Source organism: Ctenocephalides felis, unplaced genomic scaffold, assembly GCF_003426905.1.
Source record: "Ctenocephalides felis isolate EL2017-DRISC unplaced genomic scaffold, ASM342690v1 CF-g0.4_SCAFFOLD_01886, whole genome shotgun sequence".
Taxonomy (NCBI): domain Eukaryota; kingdom Metazoa; phylum Arthropoda; class Insecta; order Siphonaptera; family Pulicidae; genus Ctenocephalides; species Ctenocephalides felis.
In genome coordinates this window covers 132,327,597-132,348,972 of record NW_020538040.1, presented here as the reverse complement: position 1 = coordinate 132,348,972, position 21,376 = coordinate 132,327,597, and the positions used below count along the sequence as shown (strand labels likewise).

At 28.1% G+C, this 21,376-nt stretch overlaps 2 protein-coding genes across 2 annotated transcripts; one reads left to right on the top strand and one right to left on the bottom strand.

Moving 5' to 3' along the window:
* Nucleotides 1-4,494: 4,494 nt before the first annotated feature.
* LOC113376462 (ATP-dependent zinc metalloprotease YME1 homolog) lies at nucleotides 4,495-13,470 on the bottom strand. The gene is made up of 12 exons (XM_026616388.1): nucleotides 13,374-13,470; nucleotides 12,781-13,309; nucleotides 12,625-12,713; nucleotides 11,560-11,738; nucleotides 11,385-11,487; nucleotides 10,923-11,133; nucleotides 10,522-10,751; nucleotides 10,095-10,255; nucleotides 9,809-9,974; nucleotides 9,422-9,605; nucleotides 8,409-8,566; nucleotides 4,495-4,701 (listed from the first exon to the last, which is right to left on the bottom strand). The coding sequence occupies exons 1-12, from the start codon at nucleotides 13,398-13,400 to the stop codon at nucleotides 4,504-4,506; spliced, it is 2,235 nt and encodes a 744-aa protein (XP_026472173.1). The 5' UTR covers nucleotides 13,401-13,470; the 3' UTR covers nucleotides 4,495-4,503.
* Nucleotides 13,471-15,217: 1,747 nt separating this feature from the next.
* LOC113376461 (G protein alpha i subunit) lies at nucleotides 15,218-19,502 on the top strand. Its single transcript, XM_026616387.1, has 6 exons — nucleotides 15,218-15,480; nucleotides 16,835-17,019; nucleotides 17,444-17,733; nucleotides 18,071-18,165; nucleotides 18,242-18,430; nucleotides 18,630-19,502. The coding sequence occupies exons 1-6, from the start codon at nucleotides 15,360-15,362 to the stop codon at nucleotides 18,818-18,820; spliced, it is 1,071 nt and encodes a 356-aa protein (XP_026472172.1). The 5' UTR covers nucleotides 15,218-15,359; the 3' UTR covers nucleotides 18,821-19,502.
* Nucleotides 19,503-21,376: the final 1,874 nt, after the last annotated feature.

Genomic DNA, 21,376 nt, shown 5'->3' with positions numbered 1-21,376 from the left:
TCATATGCAAAAATTACAGATAAGCAATTATTACTTTTCAAATGATAAAATTCTTAAAATTTCTTACGAAAAATATTTTATACAAAATATATAACCTTTTTTTTAAAAGTTTCTTAACATACTGTTTTTACCAAAATATTCGGTCAGTCTTTATCGTCATACAACTTTCCCTTAAACTCGCCAAAAAAAGAGTTTTTTTTAACTATCAATAATGCAATCAGCACGATTTCCAAATTGTATTTTTCGAATAGTTATTGATGAAATGTAATTTTACGCCTAGTTTCCAGAAACCAAACTACTTTGATTTAGTAAAAAATTCGCAATATTGCACTAGGCACAAAAACTCAAGATTTTAGGGGCTAAATTGCCTACCTAAGGAGTAGCCAGGACCGGCAAAAATTCTAACTATCAAACGCTAATTTGGGGCATTTAATGAATGGCATTAATATAATGCATGTATTGTATAGCCTAAAGTACAATCTTCGTACCAAGCCCAAAAATTACAAATTTATCATCATCTTAATGGACGAAATCAGCCTTACAGTTGGCGATTTTGCAAAGTTCAAGTTAGTCGTACTTTAGACGGGTCGATTTATGGAAAAACGGATTACATTTTTAAATTAAGCGCCTCTAAATCTATCAAGATTGGTCAAAACATGTTAAAATTCCTAGATAAAAAACATATTACATTAATTAAATTTCAATGTTGTAGCCAACGCAGGATGCTTTGATGTTATGCAGGATGTACATCCCGGGATAATCGTGACATTATAATAAATATTAATTGATTAGGTATTAAATGGCATACATTAAGTAAAACTGTGACTATAAAGATCATTAAGTAAAACTTACAAGATATCTCCTCCCATCGTAATCCTATTCTAGGCTCCTTTTCTTTATCGTCGATGGTTTTACAAGTCATTCCTGCCGAAGTCGCCTTTTCTGTATCTTCAACAGTTTTACGTAATCTTTCTGCTGTAATTTTAGAATGCTCGGCTTGCTGAATTGCACGATCAACTTCCTTCATATATCACGTAAGTATGTAGTAAATTTTGTGCATCTTGTTGTGATCTATAGTAGAGCTTTCAGATACAACTACATTTTAACTACTTTGATCAATAGAAAAAGAACACTTATCATTTTTTCTATCACCGCGTCCATCCATATAACCTGATTTTTATTTTATTACATCCAACTATTCCGACAGTATAGAAACACAATAGTACTTCAAATTTTTTCGTGTTCATTTTGATTTAGTTTAGTTTATATTGAAGCTAGTTTTTCATTACGATTTATCTTTAACACGTTGCCGCACACTTTAATTTGACGATCGTGCTTAGAAACACACTTTTTTTTTTAATTGTTTATGATTGCCAGATGAAATCGAGTGTAAGTTGTATGTTTGAAAGTGACAATTATCACATTTGGCCACAGTTTTTCTAAAAAAAACTTTCGACGGCTATAACCGTCATTTGCTCATCACGTCATTCTTTCTCGGTTCGTCTTTTCAACTGCATGAACTGAAATTTACTAAACGTTTGGGACGACTACCGAACGCTATTATCGTCGTGGACGACTGTTATCGCATAAAAAAACAATTGGCATGCTAAACCTTTTTTGTCGTTGTATTATTTAATAATAAACAAATGTATGCGTCAGTACACATCGTACTAATGCTGTTTTTTTTTTAACAATTAAAATGTGCATGACGGCTATAGCCGTTGTTTGCCTACATATCGCTAAAGATCGGACGGCTATAGCCATCATTTGCGGTAACGTGTTAATACCTTAAGATAAAATAATAATGCATAATAATAATAAATAATAATGCATTATTAACAAATAACAAATAACGCACATTAATAACAAATGTAACTTTCAAAACAGCTGGATTTGTTTTATTTTAGATTTATATTCGCAAAACATTCAATTAATTGTATGATTCTAAAGAAAGGTGAATATTTCTATCATCCGAGCTGCATACACAAGCTAGACATATTGAAAGATATTAATAGAAATTATAGTGGAAACATAGCTTGATTACATTGTTTTTTATTTCAACTAATATAGCATTATATATAAATATTTTCTTTCGCAATATGTTCAGAAAATAACAAAATCAAACTCATGTTGACGTCTCTCATGTAGATTTAAATCTCATATTTGATTTTATGAAAACTTGAAGTCAAAATTTATTTCCGTAAACCTGGAAGATATATTAGTTGGTGATAGTTTTTGTATAGCATTTTCATATGAACTAATATTTGTAATATTAGCACAATATGCAGAATGTTTATTATATATATATATATATATATATATATATATATATATCACAATATTATTTAGTCACAATATATATATTTTGATGAGTTATTTAGAATCAGGCAGTAACACCAAGTAAAAAAAACTAAAGTAGTTTTGAAATACTTTATTTATCCATACGTTTCGGTCTTCATCGAGACCGTCATTCAGTGGAAAAAAGAAATTAATTATACAAAAATACACTACACTATTACACTGTGATAAACCAAGCTATTAATAACTGGAACATTTAAACTAATTATTTTTTGACAATTTTTGGTTACATTCTAGTGTGTACAGATTGACTAACGTTTAAATCAGTATTTAAATGAAAATTTAATTATACAAAAATATACTACACTTAAATACTCATTTAAACGTTAGTCAATCTGTACGCACTAGAATGTAACCAAAAATTGTCAAAAAATAATTAGTTTAAATGTTCCAGTTATTAATAGCTTAGTTTATCACAGTGTAATAGTGTAGTGTATTTTTGTATAATTAATTTCTTTTTTCCACTGAATGACGGTCTCGATGAAGACCGAAACGTATGGATAAATAAAGTATTTCAAAACTACTTTAGTTTTTTTTTTTACTTGGTGTTACTGCCCGATTCTAAATAACTCATCAAAATATATATCAACACCAAACTCACATATTTCAATATATATATATATATATATATATATATATATATATTTATATATATATATATATATATATATATATATATATATATGAATTTTAACAAAAACTATTTTCTTTATACTTAAGAATAATAGTGTTGATGCTTTGAGACAAAACTGTTCTTCCAAACGAAATATTCAGAACAAGGTACACTCCTAAAAATCTGATTATTTATAAACACAATTCACATATTATTTCAATATATATAGTAATTAATTTAACGTAAAATAATGATTTTAATTGAATAATATATAATTTAATAAATAACACACTAACTTAAATGTGACATTTTACTCTTTTAATAATGCTATTTAATTATATAACAAATTCAAAGCTTTAGTAATACATAACAACATTAATATCTCAAAAAAAAAAAAAAAACTGAAATTGAACAGTAATTAATGCTGGTCAGTCTATTTCTTATATTTGTCTAATTAAATTACTCAAGAATACAGTTTTTTCTTAAAAAAGAACTAGTTCTAACTACTGATTTCATTAATTTCATATCCGTATATGAAATTAATGTTTGTATCACTTTCTATTAAATATTTTTATAACTATAATTGTTTTTATATACTTTGATATAGCTCAGTTTTATATATTGATAAATTATATTCAGATAACAAGAACAATTAGGTCTCAAAGCAACAATATTATTATTAAAAAAAGATAATTATTAATAAATAACACAATGTTCAAAACATGTACTACAAATTTTCACAACTGTATATGTATATATATATATTTTACTTTTTTTTTTTTCAAGGCAATTTAAGGATAGATGTTTGTAAATACGCATCCTGAATATTCACTTTAACAAAGTTTACATTCATTTATAAACTTTTGAATGTTTCAAAGATCCTTATTCAGCAATCATTTTATTTAAAAAAAGTAAATAATGGTAATAATCCATTGTATGCTACCATCAAAGCAGAATATTATTAATATGCATAAAGTATTTTTTTTACAAATCAGTAAATAAATATAAGTCAACAACATAAAACGTTTGTATACATAAAAATAAAATGTCCGAAATAACACTAACTCTTATGAACTTCGTATTAGATTTCAATCTAACATGGTTTATAAGAATTAATTCTGCTTTTATACAATACCATTTGATTTACCATGATTATTGTCTGAAATGAATGATTATTGATTTATTGACTAAAAGAATAATCTATAGAACGACAGTAAAAAACTTTCTCTGAAACAAAAAAGTTTATAAATGTAAGTAAACTATATATATATATATATATATATATATATATATATATATATATATATATATAATTACCGTGACTTGACCTAATAAATCACTCAAACATAAAAGAAACTAATTCATATTTTGATTATTTAAACGTTAACATTACCTTCCTAATGTTGGCATTGTATTTTATATTTACACAATTTGATAAACTAAGAAGGAAAACTAAATAAAATGTCGAATGTTTCAAATAGAATTCATTAATGATTATTATCATTATTTACATGTATAAAAATATCATGATCTCATGATGTTGCAGACTCATGTGGAGCACCATGGTTCACTCTTTCTCCCGTCATTATGGCTTTGATGTCATCGGCATCAAGTGTCTCGTATTTCAAAAGGGCATCAGCAATAGCTTTATGCTCTCTAGCGTGGGCCCGTAGAATGCTCTTTGCTCTTTCATAACTCTCAGACATGATTCGTTTTATTTCTAGGTCGACCTGCAAAACGAGCATACAAAAAGTTGCATACATTAAAAGTAATTGCTCATCTACATATATCATACATATTTGAATTTCAATCATACACATTAAAAACTTTAAAATTTAGCACCTCCGCCAGTCAAAATAATGCAATACTAAAAACTTATAACTCAATTTTTTAGATGATGTCACTCAAACTGAACATGATTTTCTCTGCAATATATTAATTACACAGATATGATCTGTTATTTCTATAGACAGAAAATACTAATAGTACGGGAGCCAGCAACGTTTTCGAGCAAGCATTTTAGTCAGGCTGGTTTTTTGGTATGTGGTTCTTGGTGCTCTCTCGGTTAGGGTAAGGGCCGTCTGGCAGCTGGAACTGGTTGCGTTAATTAGTGCGCAGCCAATTTGTACAGCGCGATTTCAAAATTTTGAAAGCATTTTAGTCAGTCCAATTTTCGTTTTTTTGACTTCGAATAGGTTCACCAGACTCACATTTTTTGTTGCCAGACATTTTGGGCGCTGCTAAATATGTGCCAGACGCCAATTTATTTATTAATTTTTTTAAAAATTCAAATCATTTTAGTCCGTCTGAAATTTTAATATTATATTTGTTAAGGGTGAAAACATCTAAAATTAATTTGCCAGACATTTCTGCGGTTGTTAACCATGTCTGGCAAGCAAAAATATCTGGCAATATGATACTAGTTTATAGCATTTCAGTCAGTCTAATTTTCATTTATTTGACTTCGAATAGGTTCACCAGACTCATATTTTTTGTTGCCAGACATTTTGGGCGCTGCCAAATGTGTGCCAGACGCCAATTTATTTATTAATTTTTTTAAAAATTCAAATCATTTTAGTCCGTCTGAAATTTTAATATTATATTCGTTAAGGGTGAAAACACCTAAAATTAATTTGCCAGACATTTCTGCGGTTGTTAACCATGTCTGGCAAGCAAAAATGTCTGGCAATATGATACTAGTTTATAGCATTTTAGTCAGTCTAATTTTCATTTTTTTGACTTCGAATAGGTTCACCAGACTCATATTTTTGTTGCCAGACATTTTGGGCGCTGCTAAATATGTGCCAGTCGCCAATTAATTTTTTTTTTTTTTTTAGATTCAAATCATTTTAGTCCGTCTGTAATTTTAATATTATGTTCATTAAGGGTCAAGAAACGTAAAATTAATTTGCCAGACGTTTCTGTGGTTGTTAAGCATGTCTGGCAACGAAAAAAGTCTGGCAATATGATACTAGCTAGACAGAGTGAGACAATCGCCAAATACATTGGCGCGAATGAAACAAAAACTATTATACTCGTAAGAGCGCAATACTTGTACTAGCCAGAAAACCATAAGAAAAGTAACTATGTTAGATAGACGTGTTTATTATAAACTTCTCTGCAAAATTGTGTTTATACAATTTTTTTTTAGAATGACCATTTCTGACAAATTGTCATCTGAAAAGTTAAAAAATTCATATCCCTCATAATATGCAGCCTTTATACATAATCGAAGGTGAATTATGAGTGAAAAATAAGAATCCATTGATTTGTGTTGGATAGATGAGTTTAATGAGTCTTTTGATATATCACATTGTAGTATCAGCTTGTTCCTGGAGCAATACCTGCCAGATTTATTGTCCTAGTGTGGGAGGGTCGCATACCTGATTGTTTTGAAGGAATTAAACGAAATAATTATGTATAAATGAATGCGAGGCGTGTTATAGCATCCAAAGTGTCTAAACAGTTTTATCATATTGAATAAATGTGCCAGTTTCTAGTACCAACATATGAGAAGGAAGATAAACTGTAGCTACATTACTATATTATTGTATCATTAGGCCATAAGGCGAATAAATCTGTATAATAGACGTTTTTATTCGTTGTTAAAAAAAAACGACATTTCCAATTATAATCTTGATTTAGGAGACCTAGATTGAACAACAATCATTATATAGTGATACATATTGATCCAGAATGATCCCATTTGAATTTTTGAAATAATAAATACACTTCGATTTTTAAAAAACATTGCTCAATTTACAGCTAAAAGCTGAAAGAAAAAGAGGGAATGATGTTTGCTGTACAATATATATTGTATATATATATATATGTATATATATATACTAGAATTTGAAGATTCTATTCTAGGCGTAGCTTGATAAGGTAGCAAAACTAGTATTACCAGTATTAAGGTATGAGTTACAATTAGTTGCTGCTAAAGCTAAGTACCATGTAAAATGAAATCATTCGACTCAGTTAACTTAGCGATAAAAAAATATTTGCGTACAACAAAAATAAAGATTATTGTCAGTTCTCATCACAAAACTTAAAAGATATGATATTCTTACAAAATTGACAATGTTTCTTAACCCCCGTCGAGTCAAATTTTTAAAAATATTAACAGCAATATTTTAGAATCATTAAAATATTTTTTAGAGCTAGTAAAATTAAAAAAATGACTAATATAATGCAATTTTTATTCTCTCTTTTCTAATTAGGTCTTTATTTACCTTTATTTTATTTGTTTTATGAAAATATTGTTGAAATTGCATTAACTTTGAATAGTATACGTATTGCGCTCTTACGAGTATAAAAGTTTTTGTTTCATTCGCGCCAATGTATTTGGCAATTGTCTCACTCTGTCTACTAGTATCATATTGCCAGTCATTTTTAATTGCCAGACATGGTTAACAACCGCAGAAACGTCTGGCAAATTAATTTTATGTGTTTTTACCCTTAACGAACATAATATTAAAATTTCAGACGGACTAAAATGATTTGAATTTTTAAAAAAATTAATAAATAAGTTGGCGTCTGGCACACATTTGGCAGCGCCCAAAATATCTGGCAACAAAAAATATGAGTTTGGTGAACCTATTCGAAGTCAAATAAATGAAAATTAGACTGACTAAAATGCTATAAACTAGTATCATATTGCCAGACATTTTTGCTTGCCAGACATGGTTAACAACCGCAGAAATGTCTGGCAAATTAATTTTAGATGTTTTCACCCTTAACAAATATAATATTAAAATTTCAGACGGACTAAAATGATTTGAATTTTTTAAAAAATTAATAAATAAATTGGCGTCTGGCACATATTTAGCAGCGCCCAAAATGTCTGGCAACAAAAAATGTGAGTCTGGTGAACCTATTCAAAGTCAAAAAAACGAAAATTGGACTGACTAAAATGCTTTCAAAATTTTGAAATCGCGCTGTACAAATTGGCTGCGCACTAATTAACGCAACCAGTTCCAGCTGCCAGACGGCCCTTACCCTAACCGAGAGAGCACCAAGAACCACATACCAAAAAACCATCCTGACTAAAATGCTTGTTTTGAAAACGTTGCTGGCTCCTATACTATAATATCCCATAGAAGCAATATGCAAACAATGTGTATGTAAATTGTTTTTTTTTTTCTTCATAAGACTACTTATTTTGATGTTTTGAAATCTGAATTGATTTGAAACTAATTCAAAAAAAAAAAACAGCTCACAGATAAAACAAGAAGTGTTAACCGAACAAAACACGAAGATGGCTTAAGGAGTAAAGAATTTATGCCAAATTTCATAATATCAAACACATGATGATTGTGATGGTAAAAACTCAAAATTACATTAAAAACATCTTATAAGAACTTATTTCAACTAATATATAAAATTGGAAATTTAAGTATGTTGATATATGATTTAGGTTTGACAAATATATAAATACTTGTTCATAGGTATGTGGTCCTAGCTGTTCCATAGTGCCATTGGGGCCCGCAGGCTTGTCATTATTCATGGTACGAAGTCCTACTTTCTCTGACATACCCCAATCTTTCACCATATGCGCTGCAATTGAAGTTGCCTGTTTCAGGTCACTACTTGCACCTAAAACAATAATAATTGTCTAATAATAATCACTTCTATCTGAGCAACAAATACACCTAATTATGTTTTTTACACAAAAAAATATGTTGTATACAAAACAATGATTCATGTATACAAAACCGTGATTCCAAACCTGTGGGGCGCGCATCCCCTGTCTCCAATTTTCCCGTGATTTGAAAAAAATACAAAACTTTTTATATATTTTGATCTGTTTTCTTCTACTTGTATTAAATGCTGTTAAATTTTCTTCATAATTAACTTTATTACAGAATCTCACTATTAATGTATCAGTTTGACAAGTCAAATCTTGTCAATTGTCTAAAAATTTAGCTAAATTTGGTAAATAAGAAAATCTAAGTTCAAAATTATTAAAAAGGAAGGTTTATTTATCCGATCCTTATATTTTTGTATTTGGCCATTTTTTCTTAGTATAATTTCATACAAGCATAAACGCCATACATATCATTTTCTTAGTTATAATCTTATTATCAAGCAATAGCAAAGATTCAATTTCAACTACAATTTTAAAAAATTCGGGGCACACCAGGACAAAAAACCTGAACCCAGGACAAACATTGCTTCTAGAAAAACCCTCCAGAGACAAACAAAGATTAAATATTCATGCAAAAATAGAATTGGGTGTAAATATTAAGTGAAACGAAATACAATACTATCCTCTGATAATCAATCCTGAATTAAACATATATTCATTAAGTTATTGAAATTAACGTCCAAAATTCTAAATATTATTCACTCTGATCTATCTAAATAAATTAGAAACATTCTCACATTTAAAGAAAAGGTAACAATAGAAGACATATATCTTCAATAACAATGCAGTATAGAAATTTTTACCAGATGTTATCTTGTCAGGACCAAATATTAGTTCTTCAGCTGCTCTACCTCCCATCATTATGTCCATCATGGCCAGCAGTTGTGCTTTAGTAACATGGTAACGTTCTTTTTCAGGTATATATGCGGTGTGGCCCAATGAAGGTCCCCTTGGAATGATGGTTACTTTGTGAAGTGGATGGGACTCCTGGAAATATAGAATAGTTTAACAGATATAAAAATAATCATATCGCAAAAATAATCTATTTTGACAAGTAATTAAAATAAATTAAAATAAAATCATTCATTATAAAACACAACAAAGAATATGATTGTTTGAAACAATATGAAACACAACAGTCAATATTAAAAAATATAATATATACATATATATCTTAGTATAAGTAATACCTTAGTATAATATGCAACAATGGCATGTCCACCTTCATGATAAGCAGTGATTTTATTTGCTTCCTCATCTGGTAATCGAGCCTTCCTCTCAGGGCCCATAAGTACTTTATCCCGTGCACTTTCCAAATGTTTCATATTTACAGTCTCAGCACCATCTATTGCAGCACTGAAATTTTTTCAAAACAATCAAAATTAAAAATTATTTTCATTATTAAATTTATGGTATTGACAAAGTAAATGTTTTGATTACTAATTTTGAAGTCTCATAATTGATTATAATAATTACCGTAAAGCTGCTTGATTCACCATATTTTCTAAGTCGGCACCTGTGAAACCAGTTGTCCCCCGAGCTAGCAATTCTATATCTATATCTTTGCATAAAACACGTCCTAAATATAGAATAAGAATTTCTTTTCTGCCAACGTAATCTGGAGTAGGAACTGAAACCTAAGAAATAAAATCTTGGTAGAATATACATATCAAATATGAAACTTTATAAATATTTATATATTTACTATCAGACAAGATATGTTATATAGATTATTATACATAACAAATACAAGTAAGTATTTACAAATAGAAATGAAAATGCAAATAGAAATTAAAAAAAGAGAAGAATCAAGTATAAATGAAATGAATATTGAAATAAAAAAAATCAAATTATTGTTTAAAAAAAAATCCAATATATACTAAGTGAAATACTATTATTATACCTCAACATCAAATCGGCCTGGTCTAAGAAGAGCTTGGTCTAAGTCATCTCGTCTATTTGTTGCACCTAGCACAATTACACCTTCATTTTGATGAAATCCATCCATTTCCGACAGCAATTGATTGATAGTTTGATTAGCGTAAGGATGCAGAACACTATTCGTACGTTTAGCTCCCACTGAGTCAATTTCATCTATAAAAATAACACAGGGAGCTCTCTCCTTGGCAGCTTCTATAAATGTATACAAAAGGTATATCTAAAATAAATGCAGTTAGGTATAATTGATATCATCATTACGAAAAAATGTTGACCTATTCAAAGCAATCTTCAAGACATTTTTATATTATACTAAGGTTCAAAAAGTATCTTCATCATTTAATAAATTCAGAAATTATTACTTACTAAATAAATCTCTAACTCTTCTTGCTCCTTGTCCAACAAGAACTTCATCAAATTCGGGGCCTGCTGCATGAAAGAATGGTACTCCTGCTTCACCAGCTACAGCACGAGCCAATAATGTTTTTCCTGTGCCTGGTGGTCCAACAAGTAACACTCCTTTTGGTAATTTTCCTCCCAAAGTTGAGAATTTGTCAGGGCTCTTCAAAAATTCAACCTTAAATTGTTAAAAAAAAATATTAATAGATTCATTTATAAATTATTTCATTTATAATTTATGAAATTCATAAAAGAAAACTGCAAACACTGAAAATATTCAGTGTATTTTCTATAAAAAGAGTTTTCAATAAACTCTTTAGTAAATATTCCAGCAGCATGTCATTAGATTATTTAAGAAAAGCTTACAAATAAACGAATATAATAATAGTAACATTATGCAATCATTTAATAAATATTTTTGATACATACTACTTCCTTTAGCTCTTGTTTAGCGTCATCTGCACCTTTAACATCATCAAATGTAACATGTATATCTTCTGGGTCAACTTCAACTTGGTTTCCTAACTGAATCCTATAAATTCAAAATCTAATTATTAATTCAAGTGTCATTTCTGTAGTGAATATAATGTAGATCAAATGATACCTAAATACTGAGCCTGTTGCACTAGCCATCAAACTAACAAATATTGCTAAAAAAATTGTAATCGTCAATAGTTGTTGAAATAACTTTAGATACATTTTAGTTTTACTCGTTTTATTTGGGCCACCAGGACCACTACCAGCCAGATATCCTTCAGCAAAGGCTACTTTAATTTTATGCCTCTAAAGTTAAAACATTAAGATTAAAATTAACAAATGCAAAATTTTTGCAACTATATCACACAGAACAAAATTATTAGTATTTTTTTTAATAATCATTTTGACTTTCATATAGGAATTAAAAAAGAAAAAAAAACGGAATTATCAAAATTCTTGTGCAGAACAAACTACCCTGCATGCAATGCCCAATGACTAAGCATTCTCAAAAATCTAATCGAACAACCCACTAAGGGATGTGCTTAAATAGAATTTAATATATATTTGTGACAATTATATGTCTTGTTCAAAATTTTCACCATATCACACATAGATTTTTCAGTGTCTATGCACATTATAACAATCAGTTGGTCCATAACTTGAAAGTATCAGTTGCAATTGCTCACTGCTTTATGTTTTATGTGCATCTATAAAAATCAATTTATTATCATTTTGAAACATTGGGGCTGGAGTAATCCTACACTTGAAAAATTAACTGGATATTTTTGGACAATGAACAAAAAAATGTGAGAAAGATGAGTAATCATGCATCCATTCCGAATATTCAATTTTGAGGTATTAGTCTATATACCTCATTCTGAAAGGTGGTGAATTTTATGAATTTATTCAGTTCCATTTGTGGTGTGATAATTAAGATAGTTTATGTATTAGTGTTATATACAACAATTTGATTTTTAAAAATATCAAGGAATATTGTCCTGATTTTTATCTCAGAAATATGCATCTTCTATGAATTTATATCACCAAGTCACATCACTCAAGCTGGCCCGTGCCTACATAGTCATTTTAAGTGAAACAGTAGAGTTCTAGTTAGATTCTTTAAGAATAGAACTCAACAAATATTGTTCTGTGTGATAAACACTTAGACTAACTACACCGTTTATAAAATTACCTGGTCACTTGACATATTAACATCTTCTAATTGTAAAAGCTTGGTTAGGTTTTCAGATTGGATGGTATTATCTGATTTTGAACCTAGACCTTCAAAGAAATAAAAGACCTTAAAATAAACACAATACATTAAAAATTTAACTCATTGTGTTCTTACCCATAGCTTTCTTTAGGCGGGATGATACTGATGGGTTTCTTTGAGATTCAGCTTGAACTGACCGCTCTGTCTTAAAGCATCGTACATGCATACCATGTGAAATTATAGATCTTTTAGTAAAATTAAACATTATATCATTTATTAAGTAACTGGATTGATTTAATTTATCACTAAGTGTAGTTCTACTATTGACATTGTCCCCTTGATGTAATGTGTAGCACATTTTATTTTCATTGAATGTTTGTTTAGATACGTATGACCGGTGCCATGGGTGTAATAATGATCTGATGTCATTAACTATTTCGTCTGGATTTATTAGTTTCATGTTAACAACATCAGTAGTAGAAATAGTGCTGGCAGCCACATTTTTTAAGCCTAACAGAGCCCTTTGTATAGATTCTTGTATCTTTTTTTGCCATAATTTAACTAAGAAGGAACTCGTTTTGAATTTATGTTGAGTTGCTTTAGAAGGTTTTAGTACATTATTTGTCCTTCTAGAACCTGACTTTGTACCTATGTTGAATAAAATCTGAAAATGAACAGAAGTAATATTTTACTAATCCTTTTGAACGGTTAGAATGGTATTTGATTACCTGATTGTGAGTTGTAAATGAAAACATATTTTATGAGGTAAATAAATACAAATATCTCTGTGACAACTTATTATTATGACTGAAAAACGTCATAACCTCTCCAGTTCTATCAAGTTAGGGTGACTAAGAAGCAACTTCACTGCAGTACCAGAACGACGTGATATCTGTTCGAAATTAAATTAAAGATAAAGCGAACACATTGTTTCATGATCACACGGTATGAGTTGAGTATTTAAAAACAATTTTAAAGTATTCATATATAATATTTAACATTACATGAACAAATAGTATTTATATAATTTTTGCACACTAGTATGAGAGGTTTATACTCTTCCTTTATCTATGCACACTAGTATAAGAGGACTCTCAAATGTGTGAAAAAATAATAAACATTAGCTAATTAAAAATACACACAAATTTATATTTATGAAAATTATTTGTTATACATACTTTAGCCATTTTAAATTATTTCGTTATTTCATATCCCAGTGAACTACTAGGAATGGTACTGGATATAATTTAAAAATGAAATACTTTTTAATAGACCAAAATATAGACCAAAACAGTTTTTGACCGTCATTATCAAAAATTTGTTTTTTTAACGTCAAACAAAATATTTATTAAATAAAAAATGGATCATTATTGAAATAGTTTTTAAGTAATAATGAATATAAAAATACTTACCGTTTGAAATTCAGCCGGAATGAATTTTAAGATAAGCTGTTTCCACTGAATTTATGGAATCGATCCTCTCTTTTGTTATATCCATGATGCTGCTGTGTTGAAAACAAAATAATCCAAGTTAAGTATTTACGGAAAATGTGGTTAAATTAGTTGTCATTTTGAAATATTCAGTTAAAAGGAAATTTATGCGAATTCGGTGACTTTTTTTTTTTTGATTTTATATATTTTTTTATCGAAAACTAGTGTTACAAAAATTTTTGCGTCGGGATTGCATTTTGATATCGTGAGTCATGATACTAACATATTTTCAATAATGTTGTTTTTTTACAGATTTTTAATTGAGCGATTTTAATTTTGCCAAACAAATTTACGCGACAGATAGAATATAAGATTCTTTTTTTTATCTCAAACAAAATTAACCAAAGAAAAAAACTAAAATAAAAATGCATCTAAATAAAATTTAAATCAATTATTCGCGAAATAAAAAGATTAAAATAATAAATAAAATTTACAAAATATGCATTTTATGAGTTTTATGTATTTACTAATGATTCTCACATTATTTATTATTCAATTAATAGAGTATATTAAATTCATTATCAAACTATTAAGTACATATTATATTAATAGTTAAATTATTATCAAAATTGTGCAATGACAATTGTACAAAGTATTTGAAACTGCGTGATTTAATTGTGATATTGAGATTAATAACATAAAAAATATACATGAATGATAAATAAATTATATGATTTGAATTAAAAATTAAATTTTGTAGATTGAATCAATTGTTTTATTTGTGTTGAATAAAGACAATTGTTCTCTGCTGTTGTTCAATTAAACATTTATTTCATATTGATTTTTCATATTCATATTATTTGGCTAGAAGACTTCCAAGTTAATAATCATTATTTGATTATAAAATTAATAATAATGAATTCATTATTATTTATTAATAAATATTTTTAGTCTAGCTCCGTGTGTATCCGCGCCTTTAGCTCGTCGCGCACTTCCATCGACGCATAGATAAAAGAAGAGCATCGACGATTGGACGATTCGATATAGTTCGGCATTTGGTTGTCTTTGGTTTCGGCATCGATATCGATATCGATATCGATATCAATATCGCAATCGAATCGAATACTATCTCGTATCTCGCCCGACAGAGTTTCATCAGATGAATAATAGATAATACGCCGGTAGGAGTGGTTGTGTTGTTTTGTTAGGTACGTGTGGTTCAGTGGTCAATGGTGGAAATTGTGAAATCAACAAGTGTTTCTCTATTATTTATTTTTGACGAAAATGGGTTGTGCTGTGAGTACGATTGGCGATAGCAAAGCTACAGAACATTCTCATGAAATTGACAGGCAGCTCAGAGCTGCAGCTGAAAAAGCAGCCAGTGAAAGAAAGTTATTGTTACTTGGTTAGTTCTGTTTCAAGCATTTGAAATATGTTCTTTTCTACATTTGGTATTTGTTGAGCTTTTCTTAATGTCTGACTCATGAGATGAATATTCGTAGGTAGTTTAATTAGTTTTGAGGTGATTACTTTTTGCTCTTAACTTTTATAAGTCGCTAGTAGGGCACGATAAGATAATTATGCGTTACGAAAATTGTTTCTCTTTTCTTTCAAATGTACATATATAATCGATGTGTCTTATACAGTTTAATTAATGAGCAATTATACTATTTAGTTATCTCATTATTCTTATTTTCTTCACAAAACATAGGTGAAATATGAGGGTTTCATTTAATTTCAAATATTTGGATATTTGCAACAAAAAAGTTATGTTTTGTAGAATAGATAAACTTTATATGTGAGCAAATTATGGTAATTATTATTTAAAAGAAGGTATAATAAAATAACTTTTAGTGCAATAATATTAGTGTATAGATTTATTTTTAGTTCTCAAGTTCAGTTTTTAACTCTAAATAGTTAATAAATATAAAAATATTTGTCTATTATTCTCTTTGTTATTTTTCTTTAACTATTTGTAATGAAGCGCAAGACAAATGGTGTTTATTTTTATACTTCATTAATCTTAAAGATCGGATGTACTTATCCTATTTATCATCCTAAAGTTAATATTTGTATTTGGTTAGTTATTTAAGAATATAAAACTAAAATTATCTTGAAGACTCATAACATATCAATACGTAAAGTCTTGGAATCTTTGGTTAAATGTGAATAACTGCCAACTTCTCCTGTTTTAATTTAATATACACAATAACAGCTAGTAAGCTCAATTTGTCGATTATGATATTACTGTCTGGGCTTTACATTTTATAATGAGGTATCTAAAATAAGTGAAAATCACTTAATACTTCTGTATTTAAGCATTGTTAGGAACTGCTGTTTTTTATAAGAAATACATAATTTGTAAACTTTAATTTATAAATGAGTTTACCATTGAAATTATTTACTGCACTTGTACTTCGGGTTAATATAAGTTAATAGAAGTAATGAATTGAAGAAAATACTTTTTTTATTACATGTTCTATAATATGATAATTTATTTGAATTTGTTTCATCACAATACGTTTTTCATGTACTTTTACAATGATTCTTTATACAATACTTTACAATCTTTTATTGTAGTTTTGTTATGATTTGTGAGAACTAAATAAAGTATGTTGAGAAAGCATTTATCTGAAGAAATATGCTCATCAAGATTTCAAAATCTTTATTCTGGAAGGCTCATTTATGTCCACTAGAAAAATAATTCTTGTTTTTTGTCATGATTTATGCAAATCATGTAATATGATTTTTTCTACTAGGTGCTGGGGAGTCTGGTAAAAGTACCATTGTGAAACAAATGAAAATAATTCATGAGACTGGATATTCGTTAGAAGAATGTGAGCAATATCGTCCTGTTGTTTATAGTAATACAATACAAAGTTTGATGGCGATTATAAGGGCAATGGGTCAGTTAAGAATTGATTTTGCTGATCCCAATAAAACAGTAAGTAAATTTTAGTTTATCTAATATTTGTAATAGCTCTAGTAGTTTTAATAATTTTTAAACCTGATTTATTATTATGACCATAAATCTATTTCTATATAAAACTATGAAAATTTGTTATTTTTGAGGTAATGATTTTTATAGCCTATCAGTTATATAGATTTGACTCACTTAATGTAGTCACAAATTTATTATGTAGAATATTTGGCAGTAACAATATTGCTTTTTTATTATATTTGTTTCATTGTTCCAAGTACTATTTATGATCTGCATGTATATAGAATATGTATGCTCTTAAACAAAATTATATATTTATCATTTGCAGTTTCTTCATTTGCAACTGTTATTTATGGTATTTGTTTGCAGTTCTTTTGCTTTTTTTTAAATCTTTGTTGATGCTGATTTAGTTATAAATTGTTTTCAGGATATGGCGCGACAGTTTTTTACATATGCCAGCGCAGAAGATGAAGGTGAACTGCTACCTGAAAAGATGGTTACTTTGATGAAACATCTGTGGCAAGATGCAGGTGTTCAACAATGTTTTGCAAGATCTCGTGAATATCAATTAAATGATTCGGCTGCATATTACTTGAATGCATTAGATCGAATATCCTTGCCAAATTATATACCTTCACAACAAGATGTTCTTCGTACTAGAGTCAAAACTACAGGAATAGTTGAAACATACTTTTCGTTCAAAGGACTTGATTTTAAGTAAGAATTGTATTATTTAACATATGATAATTTTTGTAATACTTGCTAAATATTTGTAAGGGTTTATCACAGCCATTTTACATCCAAAGCTTGATACTAAGAAAATAAATATTTGTGTAGAACACAAAGCTGAATGCAGTCATATTTTATTAAAATTTGTATTTGGACAAGATTAGCCTTGGACTACATTATCCTCGATTCTTTAAATATCTTTACCTATATTCAACTTTCATCCTGAATTGTAATCTTCAGATTGAATTTAATGAATAGAATAACTATTGTGTATATTATGTTTATATGCAACAAAGTTATGATTTTGATCAATTTTTTATTTCAGAATGTTTGATGTAGGCGGCCAAAGAAGTGAAAGAAAGAAATGGATACACTGCTTTGAAGGAGTTACAGCAATTATTTTTTGTGTAGCCTTGTCAGGTATATCTCCTTTATAAAGCCTTAGCTTGATTATTTTATTTTATTAGTGTAATTAATTTAATTTATTGTCATTTAGCTTATGATTTGGTGCTGGCTGAAGATGAAGAAATGAACCGAATGATTGAATCAATGAGATTATTTGATTCAATTTGTAATAGTAAATGGTTTGTGGAGACTTCTATTATATTGTTTCTCAATAAAAAAGACTTATTCAGGGAGAAAATAACAAGGTCGCCTCTTTCCATATGTTTTCCTGAATACACAGGTTTGTTGAACTGAAGTTATATATATATATATATACATTTGTATGTGCTTGAATGGGTGATTCCATTTCAATTCCAAAGATTTATTAATATTTTATTATAGATGACACTTGAAAACTGTGGTCCATATAAAATTCTTTAAAATACAATTTGATTTGCATGAATGTTTTGTATAAATTATAATTTCTATTTCTTTTTCAGGTTCAAATACTTATGAAGAAGCAGCAAATTACATACGAATGAAATTTGAAAATTTAAACAAACGAAAAGACCAAAAAGAAATTTATACTCATTTCACATGTGCAACTGATACCGGAAACATTCAATTTGTTTTCGATGCTGTGACTGATGTCATAATAAAAAATCATCTTAAAGATTGTGGATTATTTTAATAATGTGGTTTGTGTGATAAGACAATATTTTTTCAATTATTTTAAATGGTGGATGAACTACTTCTGTAAAATTAGTCAACTGCCTATTATAATGCAAAAGTATAGGCATATAAAATCTTAATGCTTAAGTATTAGTCTGGTCAGCTAGCAATCTTTGGCAAAATATAAGTTGAAAACAATTTTATCAATTTCCCATCCCAATGGTAACCTAATATAATAATTGGTTACTTATTCTGTTATATATAATAATTAAACCTCTACACTATGCCCCTTCAAGTTTGATGTTGTTTATTGGCAAGACCTAGTAATATTTATATATTTATTTATCCCTTAATTTTACTATTTTATAGCAATTGTATTTTCTAATGTTGCTAGCTCTCCGGCATTATGTAAAAATTGCATGATATCGTTGTGACAAAAATATTTATAATTTCACTAAAGAATGTGTTCTAAGAATTTTCATAATCTTAGTATTAAGAACTTGGCAATATTCCTAATATATAGATTATGCACATTTATGCGTATGTCACATATCCACACCAATAGAAGATGTGAATGTCTATCTATAAGAAAGTGTGCAAGAATGTATGATTGTGGTTTATTTTTGTATTAAAGCAATTATGAACATTTGATGTAATGTTACTCATACAGTTCAATTTAGTGTTGGACTACATTTCTAGTTTTTAAGAATTTTTCACCTTTTTTATATATATTTTTTTTACTGTAATGTTATAAAAACATTTTTACTCAATCTATTTATAATAACAGAATGCTGTCAGCGTTTTATCAACAAAGTTTGTTATATGTGACTGAGTGGAATATATCAAGTAAAATTTGTGCATTTGATTGTTCTTTGTAATAAAATACAAAATACAATACAAAAGCTTGTGGACCAATTAATATATTTTTTAAAACTAATAGACAATAAAAGATTTGTGTGAATACTTGTTCACAAGAGTATTATTAATGTGAATTTTTTATAAATTGATATTTTTAAATGAAATTTGGCATTCCAACAAATACATCAGATAAATATATGTATAAATATATATTTAGTACAAAAAATGTTTTATTAACTTGGTGAAGGAATTTATGTTTAACCTGCCAATTTAATGCAAAAATGGGAAATAGTGTGTTTGTTAACCAATTCTTAAGATTGGATTGAATATATCGGTTGCAATTTTTTTTTTGTTATTAATAATATTTTTTTTTAATTTTGATACGATTTTTTTAATGTTGATTCTAAACAAATAGAAATAATATATCACCATGCAATACTCGTTATCAATGATTAACATTGTATAATTGTTGTTCATAAAATATGTTATTTATTCAAGAAGAGATAGTATTGGTTAACAAGATGCTAAATATTTGTTTACTAAACATATTTAGGAAATATGAATAATTTTGGTTAATTGTCACACACTTGGACAATTGAACTTTTTTTTCACAAATTACATTGATTTTTTTTTAAAAAAAAAAGACATATTATATTCGCCTCTTCCATGGCTCATTTTGGTGTCAAGGTCAAGTTCTAAAAACTGGCACAAATTCATGGCAGCATGTAATGAACAATAATTTCACAATAGGTATGCAAAAATACTACTTTTCAAAGAAAAAATTGAATATAACAAAGTGAATATATTTTTTTAAAAAAATAATACATATTATTACTAACATACAAAAATCAAATTTATTCAATTAATACATAATAAATCACCATTTATTCAATTAACAAATTCAAAATCAATCACTAATCAGTTCATAGACTTAATCAAAAGGAATAGAGATATAGCAACTTTTGACATTGTTATGAAAAATTTTGAAATAGTTACATGGACCTTTTCAACACACTTGATGAATTTTTATGGTTAAATCACTTTCGTAGTCCTATAATATTTTGGATTGATGTTGGTTAAGACCTTGAAGACCATCATCAAATGTCTTCAAAATCATCAAGCATGTATTGGGTTGAGCTCGTTTGTTGTTTGTGTACGATATAGGGAATGATTTATTTTTTTATTGTTCTGCGTTTTAAAACTTGCTATTCTCTATTTTTGCAAAAATAATTTGTGAAAAGGCTCTACTTTGGTTTTTTGTTCAATTTGATGAATTTTCTATGTAATTCGCGTTGTGTACTTTATTTTTATTCGCCTTTCTAACATCACACCCGTCCATTCTATCTAAAATTAAACTAGTAGTGTATGGCATCGTGCCTTAAAGCAAATTGCTGGAACTTTCCGTACCAGAATTAAATATTCGGAAAAAAAATCAATAATCAATAAATATTGATCAATGTTTAATAACAATTGTTTTCAACATTTTCGAATAGATAATTATAATTACCATATATTTTATCGTTCATAAAATAAACAGTGACGATCTTATCGCTCAAAGCACTAGAGAAAGTTAACATTAGCAACAGGTGCCGAATGAATCCATCTGAGGATATATTTCTTACGATTAGAATAACGTATTTGAAATATATACATTTTCAAACTGAATTTTAATTTTAAAATTCATATTTGAAGTATAAAACTTTGCATGTTTTTGAAA

Excerpts from the sequence above, each read along its gene's own strand:
- LOC113376462 (XM_026616388.1), bottom strand. The coding sequence starts at position 13,400 with ATGTTTTCATTTACAACTCACAATCAG. Across the intron at positions 11,739-12,624 it reads TTAATATGTCAAGTGACCAG|AGGCATAAAATTAAAGTAGC; the intron begins GTAATTTTATAA and ends TTTTAACTTTAG. Across the intron at positions 8,567-9,421 it reads TCCTGACAAGATAACATCTG|GTGCAAGTAGTGACCTGAAA; the intron begins GTAAAAATTTCT and ends TTATTGTTTTAG.
- LOC113376461 (XM_026616387.1), top strand. The coding sequence starts at position 15,360 with ATGGGTTGTGCTGTGAGTACGATTGGCGATAGCAAAGCTACAGAACAT. Across the intron at positions 18,166-18,241 it reads TTTTTGTGTAGCCTTGTCAG|CTTATGATTTGGTGCTGGCT; the intron begins GTATATCTCCTT and ends ATTGTCATTTAG. Across the intron at positions 18,431-18,629 it reads ATGTTTTCCTGAATACACAG|GTTCAAATACTTATGAAGAA; the intron begins GTTTGTTGAACT and ends TTTCTTTTTCAG.